The sequence below is a fragment of the Arachis hypogaea genome, chromosome 2 (assembly GCF_003086295.3).
Source record: "Arachis hypogaea cultivar Tifrunner chromosome 2, arahy.Tifrunner.gnm2.J5K5, whole genome shotgun sequence".
NCBI lineage: Eukaryota > Viridiplantae > Streptophyta > Magnoliopsida > Fabales > Fabaceae > Arachis > Arachis hypogaea.
The window spans coordinates 20,510,010-20,521,043 of record NC_092037.1 but is presented as its reverse complement, the minus strand read 5'-3'; the positions used below and the strand labels follow the sequence as shown (position 1 = coordinate 20,521,043).

General features: G+C 28.5%; 2 protein-coding genes across 2 annotated transcripts; one reads left to right on the top strand and one right to left on the bottom strand.

Annotated features, from left to right (window-relative positions):
• Window positions 1-305: 305 nt before the first annotated feature.
• Window positions 306-3,757, top strand: LOC112741047 (CAAX prenyl protease 2-like). The gene is made up of 8 exons (XM_072216113.1): window positions 306-670; window positions 1,132-1,191; window positions 1,548-1,760; window positions 1,986-2,097; window positions 2,697-2,768; window positions 2,929-2,991; window positions 3,139-3,216; window positions 3,517-3,757. The coding sequence occupies exons 1-8, from the start codon at window positions 464-466 to the stop codon at window positions 3,669-3,671; spliced, it is 960 nt and encodes a 319-aa protein (XP_072072214.1). The 5' UTR covers window positions 306-463; the 3' UTR covers window positions 3,672-3,757.
• Window positions 3,758-4,558: 801 nt separating this feature from the next.
• LOC112741035 (photosystem II reaction center PSB28 protein, chloroplastic) lies at window positions 4,559-7,386 on the bottom strand. Its single transcript, XM_025789854.3, has 2 exons — window positions 7,143-7,386; window positions 4,559-5,163 (listed from the first exon to the last, which is right to left on the bottom strand). The coding sequence occupies exons 1-2, from the start codon at window positions 7,213-7,215 to the stop codon at window positions 4,697-4,699; spliced, it is 540 nt and encodes a 179-aa protein (XP_025645639.1). The 5' UTR covers window positions 7,216-7,386; the 3' UTR covers window positions 4,559-4,696.
• Window positions 7,387-11,034: the final 3,648 nt, after the last annotated feature.

Below are 11,034 nucleotides of genomic sequence, written 5' to 3'. Positions count from 1 at the left end.
CTTTCTCTCTTTATAGCAATAATAAAAATAAATATTCTCTCTTTTTTATATATAATATAATATAAAACACTTTTTTATTTTTTCTTTTTATATACTACTAATATAATATCTTTATAATATTAATAAATACTGATAATAATATTTTTCTATTTATACTTTATTTTATTACCTCCTCCTTATTTATTTTATAACAGTTAATTATTAGTCATGGATTGTAATTCTCTTCTATTGACATTTGACACCCAATTGATCTTATTTATAATCACATTCGTATGAATAAATATCTATTTTTATATTGAAAAAAAGAAAGAAAAAATATTAAATTGAAGATCAACAAAAGAAAAACTAATTACAACACAATCACAGACAAGAAGAAAATTGCATTTATGCCCTTTTCTGCGTCTACTGAGTCTGAGTCTGAGTCTCTAGGGTTGCTCTTCCAACTGCAAAACGACATCCTGCAATGGAACCAGACGTCGTCGTTTCGAAGCCCTTCGCTGTCATCGCTTGCGTTTCGATGGCGCTGCTCTACGTGGCGGTTCTCTACGCTCCGACGTTGCTCCTCCGCCTCCCTCCGCCTTCCTCATTCGAAGCCTACATGATCCGACGCTTCCTATGCGCCCTCGTTTCGACCGTTCTCTCTCTTTCGCTTTCTGCTCTCATTATCCCCGTAAGTACGCTCTCCTTTCAGTTTTCCCCTTTTTTTTTGTGGTAATGTACTGTGGCTGCTAGCAACGGTGAACATTAGCTTGTTCTAATTTAAATTCAAATGTAGCTTATAACTAAGTATTTTTTATTTTAAACAATCGAACAAGTGAGAAAAGTTAACTTTTTTAAGTAAAATTGCATTTGGTCAAGCTATATTAGTTATCCAAGGATAATCGCTGCTTCACTAGAGTCTAGAGAGAAGTGAGCCAAGCGGAATTTTTTAATTGTTTTGGAGGTTTTTGAGGATTTATGTGGCAATAACAATCTTGGAGGACTAACTGTGCTTTTTCTTTTGCGGTTGATTTAATCAAATTAAGTGATAAATGTAATTTAGTTAAAGATAACTCGAGTTTTGGGCTATGATTTATTTAGTTTTCGTGCTATACATTCTGTAATAATGGAGCTGTTTTACTATGTGAGCAGGTGCAAAGTAAGGAACTGCTATACCTTTTTGGTGTTTATGGCATCAGAATGGATCATATTGTGAGTATAATGAATCACATTAAAACAAGTTCAATTCAATGCATTTTTTATTTATTTTGGTAATGTTTTGGTGAAGTAGAATGGATAAAATAAAGATTAAAGAGAGTGATTTTTGTGAATTGAATGTCAGCCAGTAGAAATTTAAGAAAATACCAAGTCATGTTCCATAAACTAAATGAAATAGAGATTGCTTTTCCATGTCAGCTTCCTGAATTTCTATTGGCTAACTGTCAATGCGTAGAAATTATTCTCTAAAATGAAAGTGTATTTTCTTGTTACAATATGCAGATTGGAAATCTGGGTCACCCTCATTCCTAAAATTTCCTTTCTGAAATACGGTTTTCTGTCTGGAACAGTGGCAAGCAGTGGTCTTTCCACTTACCCTGACCTCTCTAATGTATGCTGGCTCGTTGTTCCTCAAGTTTCTTTTACTACTCGGCTCTTGGAGGGAACACACAAATTCAGGCGGCGGCCTTTCCTTTGATTCATGTAAATATGCGACACAGAAGTTTGTTGCATGGTTTTCTGCAGTGTCAACAAATGTTATGGCGTGGCGAAACTATATTGTGGTTGGTACTAATTTTATAGTCATGTAACATCTTGAACCTTTTCCATTAGATTGCACTGAGCTTATGCCTTTTTTTTGTCCTCTCATGTCAATGATGAGAGTTGAAAGCACAGCAACAAATAATAGTTCATAATTTGTGAGTACAGCTTAAGTAATGTGTCTTTTGTGGTTCATTTTCATATCATTCATGCAATTTGGGAATTTTTATGTATGATTCATTGAACAGGCACCCCTTACCGAGGAGTTGGTGTTTAGGGCATGCATGATACCTGTGCTACTGTGTGGAGGATTTAAGCCATATGGTGTCATACTTCTTTGCCCTATTTTCTTCAGCCTGGGTAAGTTCTTAGATGTCTTCTACAAAAATGGATTTGGTTTGTAGCTATGTTATAGAGTTGAATTTTGTGTTTATATACAAATGCTAATCTCATGGCACTTAATAATTAAGCATGTTTAATAGTTTAAGAGAAGTCATAAAGCATTCATTAGTGTAAGTTAGGTTTTATATCATTGTCATTAGACCATGTTTGTTCTCAAGTTCATCATGGTTTTTGGATGCTACTTTAGGGATCAATATTTATTTCGCAAGTCTTATTTGATTAAAATAAAAATAAGTACCTAAGTTTTCATTTCAGTCATCTGAATGAATACTAACTGCTAATTTTAAGGGTACGTGTAGCACAGCCCATGCACTTGCACACAGACTCGCTAGTCCATAAAACATTCAATAACTTCCATCTAGATGTAAAGTGAAGAAAGTAATTAGTAAAACTATTGTCCTTTTCAACCATATTGCTTAACGAGAAGTTTATATTGTCTTATTCAACTAAATGGTTAAGGAGAAGTTTAGCTGCATGATTGGTCAAACTCGCAAGAATTATTGTCCTTTACAAATGCAGTGCCTAATTGGAAGTTTTACTGCATCATTGGTTTGCAGCACATTTAAATCATTTCATGGAGATTTATGCCAAGCAAAACTACAGAATAAAGAAGGCTGTTATGGTTACAGGTACGCCCAATGTGTACTTTATTTATCAGGTTCCTCAATTTTGTTATCTAAACCCCCCTATCCGATTTGTTTTCTCTTATCTTGAGATTTTGGCTCATTTCTAGGATATAAATAGTTTCCTGCAATGATATTCTTACTGAAAACTAAATTGTGTCTGCAGGTCTCCAACTTGGTTACACTGTTGTCTTTGGGTCATATGCATCTTTTCTTTTCATTCGAACTGGTATGGGATGTTTGTCTTATTTACTAAGTTCTAATATTTTACATCTGTTCAGTTCTCATGACAAGTCAACATGGTTCTTTTGCGCTTTGTTGGTTTTATTGTCCTTTTCCCTGCTCATATTTTTGTTTTCTCCTTTTGCCTGAGCAGGACATCTTCTTGCTCCTCTGGTTGCACATATATGTTGTAATTTTATGGGACTGCCGGTACTATTTTCGAAGAGAAGTGGTATGTGTGTAATAAGTTTCACATGGATCAATCAACTTCAAAATACATGTTGATATATATTAAACGAATTTTATCCCTCTTTCTAATTTTTTCAATCCGTGGCTACATTCCTTTTTTTGCATGAAATAGGTCTTACAAGCTTATGATTCTTATGATTCCCTTTTGGTCAACAAACATTACTCTAACAATGAATCAAAATTAACTACTTGTCTTTATAAGTTTGAATACACTGTTAGTTAGTACGGTTGACTGGTATTTCTGATTTTTCTTCCATAGTTATGTCATTTTTTTCTGTTTCAGCGGCAGCGAGTATAGCATTCGTATTAGGACTTTTGGGCTTCTTGTGGCTTCTTTTCCCAATGACAACCCCAGATTTGTATAATGATAGAGTAGATAATTGCAGTTGTTGGCAAGGTTATTGCTCATGGAGAGTAAGAAATTCTTCATCGATGTAAAATATAAAAGCCGCTGAGAGAACAAAGAATGAATTGTATAAGAACAAGGTTTTCCTTACTAGTTATTCTCTCGTATATTTGCGTTATTTTCTTATTCATGCTTAAGACATTATTTATGCTTTTTCTTATTTATGCTTAAGAAATTATTTATGCTTTTTCTTTGTGTGTTTTATCATTATATTTTTCTTCCTAAACTTTTGTATGAAAAAAGAATAAATTGAACTCTTATAATTTATTTTTTTTGTATATATTTAGTTTATTACTAAATAAAATATAAAAGTATTAATTTTGTTTGTCTGTTTTGTGTGTCTTGTTCTTAGTCTTGTCAACAATTGGAACAGATAATTGGACGAGGCAATTATTTAAAAAGAGAGAGACATGCATATGTAATGTATGTTTATGTTCTTAATTATATATTTTTTTAATTTTGCATAGCTGTTAACAAAAGTTGTTTAGCGTTTCGTAACACATAAAAGGCACATAGAATACGTTTATATTGTATCTCTCCAAAACGATGAAATACAGATTTTTGACATACTAATAACTAATCTGCGCATTTTGCTTCCTTACTTGCTGAGGCAAAGCAACAAATTTGTGGAATTCGCACTACCAATAGTGAACTAATTAGATGCATGAGTTGAATAATTTAATTAAATTTTCATTTAATGGCTCTTAATTATCGGCTCTTAATTATCAATTTTACTACACCTGAGTTTGCACCTATGCGTGGTGAATATACTAACTATATCACTTGACAATGTTTCTTGACCTTCAAAAACATAATGAGATGCAAAGTTAGTAATGAGATTTCCAAATTGCCAATAAGAAACGGGTACATGGGAAGCATAAAAAAGCAGCAGGACAAGCAAAATTTTACAAGAACATGGTGGTCAAAAGAAGTTACATGCATGCCAATTCAGCATTCACTCATATTTATCATACTATATATATTATTACAGAAAATCAAACTTCATGACAAAAGGGCAAAAGAATAAGAATGGGAAAAAAGTTGTTAGCACAATAGCTCATTTTTTGATGAATTGCAAGCCGTTTGCATTAGAGTATCTCTCCATGAATCTCATGAATCTGTCCCATTCCCTTGGAGTCCGCATTACATACTTCGCTTCGATTCCAGAAGGCTTTCCATTGACAAATTTAGCACTCACATCGACCGACTGAAGGACCCCTTCCTCGTCGATCAGGTATAGCCCGGTGATGTCACCTACTTCGCCGGAGGAATCGAAAACTGAGGGTTGATCAAACTTGAAGATGGCCATGCCGTTTGTTCCATCCCTTGATTTGGTGAGCCTTACATCTGGTATTGTTAATTCATCAGTTCCTTGGATGAACTGTATTGCAGGTTTCACCATCATGACAACCGGAATGCGCATCGGAGAACTTGTAGTTAGCTTAGGTAACCTCAACCGTGGCAAGTTTAAGGATTGGCCATTGAATGACGAATGCACGCTTCGATGAACAGCTGAAGTTGGAGCTGATAAACAAAGACAGAGGACCTTCTAAGATTACTTTGTATATTTGATCAAATTAAAACACTGCAAGTTCTGTCATCAATTACTTCTTAGATTACTTAGTTTGGTAATTGTAGTTAAATTCTCACTTCTAAGTATTTGAATACTTTCTAACTTGTGCTCATGAAGTGCATCATCATTCAAAACTTACCATCCTTTTCTTATAAAATTTGGAAAATACATACATCACTCCTGAGCATGACTTCAAGAAGATCACATATTTTACGAAAACAATGTGTTTTGGGGGAAGCACATGTAATGCTGTTTCAAGAACACTTACCACCATGATTTCTATTTTTTTTTTATTGTTTCCCAAGGTATCTCCCGACTCTGACCGGCTGAGAACTAATGCCTAAGATTTGAGCTCCATTTAAGGTTTTACTGCTGGCTAATAGGTTGTTGTATGCATAAGACAGGATTCGAATCCCTGACACTTGTTTAAGGGGACGAATGAACTAACCATTCGACAACAATTTCTTGTTTGGCAGATACCTTAACAACAGGACAACATCCTTCAGCCAACTAGCCAAACATAACACTCAGCATTCCTAACTGTACTTACTTGAGCGAGGCGAAAGGATTCGAGCTATGTAAGCCAACCTCCCTCTTGACGTATGGTTAGGAAGGGGGAATTAATTACCTCTTCATCCTAATGTCAATGTCTAGGGGGTGTTCGTGGTTTAGTTTTATTCATAAACAAAACTAAAACTGCACCAAACTATTTTAACTCGTTTAAAAACTGACCAAACTACTTTTTCATAGCAAACTGGTTTATATTAAACCAGTTTATAATGTAGTGCACCAGGTCAAACTAATTTATTTATTAAAATCAGTTTTAATCCCCTTTCTCTTCCCCCTTCTCTCTCCCTCCCTCTCCTCTCTCCTTCTCTTTCCTCTCTATCTCCTCTCCCTCCCTCTCCCCCTCTCTTCTCTCTTCCTTCTCTCTCTATATGGTACAAAAGCCAAACATACTATTCTACCAAATTTTTCATCACTTTAATCACGGATGAAACTTTATATAATTATCTTATTTTTCATCTATCCGTTAACTTTAGAATTCATGAAAGTACATTCAATTTACCATGAGCAATTATTGATATTAAAATAGACATGTGCAGTAAATGATAGATTAAGTGACGGCCGTAGTGGTTGGCCTGCGAGCGACGGCAGTGTGGGAGAGGACAGAGCAGTCTTGTGTCCATTAGCCGTTTGGGCTTTTGGAGTATATCGTTCAAATTATAAACCAGTTTATTTTGGTTTTAAACCAAACCAAACCATAAAAATCTGATTTTTTTACAAAAACTATAATTTTAGATTAGATATTTTATTTAAAAAACTGGTTTATCTAAAATAGTGTAGTTCAGTTTCAATTCAGTTTAGTTAATCCAGTTTTATACAATGTCTATTAACTTTCGTATCCCTTTCAATGCAGGAATTGATATACATTCATTCCCTTACTAGAATGAGATGATGGAAAAAAAGTAAAAAAACTAACCACCACAAATGAGATTAAACATTCAAACCCCCCCCCCCCCTTTTTCCCTATTAAGATATTGTTTTGTTGTTCTAAAGCAGAAAAAAGAAAATGCATCTATTTATTATAAATAAATAAATGAACCAATGAATCCATATTCGATAAGCATTTAACCCCACAAAATTAATCTTAATGAAACTATGGAATTTCAGGAGTTCAACTTTAGATGAACCTACCATTACTTAGTACTTACTACCCATCAATTGAAGTCCCGAGGCATGCATAATTTAGTGAAATTTCATAAAATGATACAAGCACAGATATTATTAGTGTCCAAATTCAGTTAATAACTCTTAATTGTAAAAGGGTAGTCCTAATAATTTGCACACTTGATGGATATGAAATAAAAGGAACAGTACAAGAATAAAATAAAATCACAGTGAAGCTTAATGGATGAAGTAACTATACCTGTGCTTGAGCGTGAATTGTGTAGAGAGTTGGAGAGTGGAGATGACAATGCAAGAGAGTGCAGAGTTGCCATTGCAATTTGGAGAGAGAGAGAGAGAGAGAAGTAGTTTGTGTCTAAATAAATAGTGAAAGATTGTGGTCTAAAGGAATAAAGGATATATGTGGCAAGTGGCGTGTAACAAAGACAGCCATTCACTTGAAAATAATTCTTGGCTTTTCAGTTTTCACAAAGGATTTTGTATGCTTGGACTGTGAACCGAAACATTGTTCTTAACAAAAATAAATAAAAATAAAATAAAAAGTAAAAAAAAAAACTAAAAACATTGATAAATGTTTCGGTTAATTATGTCTTTATTGTGTGTAAATACATGATCAATTGATGCTTGGATTTTTTTAAATAAATAAATTAAATTTTTAATTTATATGTATTTTTAAAATTAACTTATGTTTGAATTTTATTACTTATCGTATTTTTCACTATAAATAAATAGGTATACATATAGATGAGATAAATATATAATACAATTTTGTCACTTACTTCATATGCAAATGAGATATCTCGTTACAACAAGCTTAGACCTTTGTTGTCGTAAGGTTTAGGTCAATTAAAAGGTAAAGTTAATATGATTTAAAAAATAGATATTGCAATTTTTTAATAACGTCACACTTTTTTTTTTTTTACAAATTCATTCAAATATATAAGGAAGGAATCAGAGACGGATGTATCTTATAGTTTTTGGAACAAGTATTTCCACTAGTATTTAAAAAATATATATATAAAAATATATGCACGAATATATATACTCTTATTAAAAATTTGTGTTTGTCTTTAAAAAAATATTTACTAAATTTTGTGTTAAAATATTTTAAAAAATTTGTTAACCTATTCATAAGAGCACGCACATTCTAAAAATATCATAAAAAAAGTTTGACAAAAAATTATTGAATATTTTTTTACATTTTCAACGTATCAAATATATTACAAATTTAAAATTTTTTTATTATTATACTCTTAACATATTTTTTTAAGATACAAGTTAGTTAACTTTTTTATTAGCTAACTCTTTTATTATATATATACAAGTGTAATTACTTGTGCCATACACGTAATAAGATTAAAATTATAATTTTAAAATTAATTTAAATTATAATAATTTGATTAATAAAAAATAATATATTATGCATTATATTTTTTTTAAATTTAGTATTAATTGGATTAACTCTGAAATAGTTATTAATCGATTTTAATAATCTACTTTGTTCAATAAATTAGACATATATACTGAATGTGATCATAAATAATATAGTAATAGTTAAATCTACCAACAAACATATTAGCTATTATCACACTCTAAAACAAATTAAATATAAAGGCTATTAGCACTCACTTATAAATCTATAAAATCGCAGTGTTTTTAATTCGTGCAAGGTTTTTTTTATCAAATAAACTTAAAATATAAACAAAAAATATTTATAAAATAAACCTAGCATCACTTGAAAGAATCATGGAAAATAATCAACTTACCTTATCATCCATAAGAACCATTTCTATGTAAGTCGTGTTGTTATTGTCAAATCTGGATGAGACTTTTCATAACCTTATAATTTTTGTCTTTATTTTTTAAACTTTTTCATTATATAATCTATCATAGGTAATATTGTTGATAAAATCGTAGTTAGTATCCCTTAGATATGAAAAATAATAAACAGAAAAAATTCTATGTCTGAGGTACGAATTTTCTAGATGATAAATAATTGTAACAATTCACTATTAATCCTTATATATATATATATATATATATATATATATATATATATATATATATATATATATATATATGTATATATACACACACACACTAATTATACATGGTAATAGTTAACAAATATTTTCAATAGAGATACTTACTAAATATATATGTTATCGACATTAATTATATGCCAATATTTTTAGGAAATAGTTAAAAGAGGAGATATATAAATATATATATATAATATTATTGCTATATAGGAAGCATATATAAATTGCTAAATTTTTTATTATATTATACAACTTAAAATTATACTATCATGTTATTATTAATCCTAGATACTTGCTATAATTATATCAAATTTAATTATGAATCTAAATAAATAAAATAGATAACATTTAATATTATTTTTTTTACGTTCAATTTTATTACTGTAAATATAAAAAGTAAAATAATTAATGAAAAATATGAGCAGAAAATAAAACATATTAATTAAAATTCAATTTGTTATCTAATTAATCTTATATCCATACGATATAACTTTACAAAAATGTTATAAATCACAATCTTTTTTATTCTATAAAAAAGAAAAATACTATATGTAGCATTTAGTAGCACAAAAAAATTATAAAAATTAATTATTGATATTGATATTAATCATAATTAATTATTAATACTCTAAATTTTTAAAATATATTTTACCTTTCTAAAATATAATGCATGTACCGTGTAGACTTTATTTTTATTATTATTATTATTATTATTATTATTATTATTATTATTATTATTATTATTATTATTATTATTATTATTATCCACTAATTAATATCAAATTAAATGGGTCACTATTAATGTGTGCATCAATTATATCCTAATAAAATTATTGCACTTGAATGAGAATTAGAACTATATCAATTGATATAATTAGAATGATTAAAAATATCGATGATTTATAAGTATTTTAATAACACATTAAATATTAATTTGATATAATTATAATGAAGATATTTTTTAAATTAATATAATCATACATTATTCATGAGCTAATTGTAATATAATTAGAATAAATTTATTTGAGAAAAAAATTCATGTATAATTTTCAGAAATTATAATAATTTTTTTATTTATATATACATATATATTAATTTTGTTAAATAATTATATATATATAAAAATAATTATATACATATACATAAATAAAAAAATCTTTGAATTATATTTTGTTAAACTCCATGTTACCAACTATTAAAAATATTTAAATCACATGTATTAAATTTTTTTGTTATAATTATTTCGTTATATATATATATATATATATATATATATATATATATATATATATATATATATATATATATATATATATGATTATTTTTTATTATACAATCGTGCAATAATATTTTCATAATATTATTACTATATATGAAGCAGCTTTATATTACTATAATTATATCAAATTTAATTATGACTGTAAATAAATAAAATAGGAAACAATCAAAACTAATTTTTTTATAGTCAAAATTTACTATAAATATAAAAAATAACATCACTAATGATTAAAAATTTGAGTAGAAAATAAAAATCCATAAGCTAAATTCAATTTGTTAACTAATTAATTTTATATCCATATAATATTATTATTATTATTATATATTGATTAAAACTGTGAATACACACTAATAAAATTATTACATACGAATGAGAATGAGAATTAGAACTATATCAATTATATCAATTATATAAATTTAAAATTATTATTATTATTATTATTATTATTATTATTATTATTATTATTATTATTATTGAGTAATGATGATAATTCATGTGATAATGAATATTACCTATAAAACATCTAAAATTAAATAATATTCAAGTATAATTATGTGACAATTATAATTCAAAAATTACTGAATATGAAGTCACGTGAATTATTATTATAATTGATATAATAATTGCTATACTTACTACATATTCTCAATCTTATCGGTTGTATCAATTTAACTATACCAATTATATTCAAATTAGTAGTCAATTATTTTTATGAAAATTTTTGCTATAATTAGGTTATATTTGTGAGATTATCTTGTATTAATCATTATAATTAATTTAATAAAGATATTTATTAAGTATATATGTTATCT

Coding starts and splice junctions, on each gene's coding strand:
- LOC112741047 (XM_072216113.1), top strand. CDS start 464: ATGGAACCAGACGTCGTCGTTTCGAAGCCCTTCGCTGTCATCGCTTGC. Junction 2,098..2,696: donor CCCTATTTTCTTCAGCCTGG/GTAAGTTCTTAG, acceptor ATTGGTTTGCAG/CACATTTAAATCATTTCATG. Junction 2,992..3,138: donor TTTTCTTTTCATTCGAACTG/GTATGGGATGTT, acceptor TTGCCTGAGCAG/GACATCTTCTTGCTCCTCTG.
- LOC112741035 (XM_025789854.3), bottom strand. CDS start 7,215: ATGGCAACTCTGCACTCTCTTGCATTGTCATCTCCACTCTCCAACTCT. Junction 5,164..7,142: donor CAATTCACGCTCAAGCACAG/GTATAGTTACTT, acceptor TTTGTTTATCAG/CTCCAACTTCAGCTGTTCAT.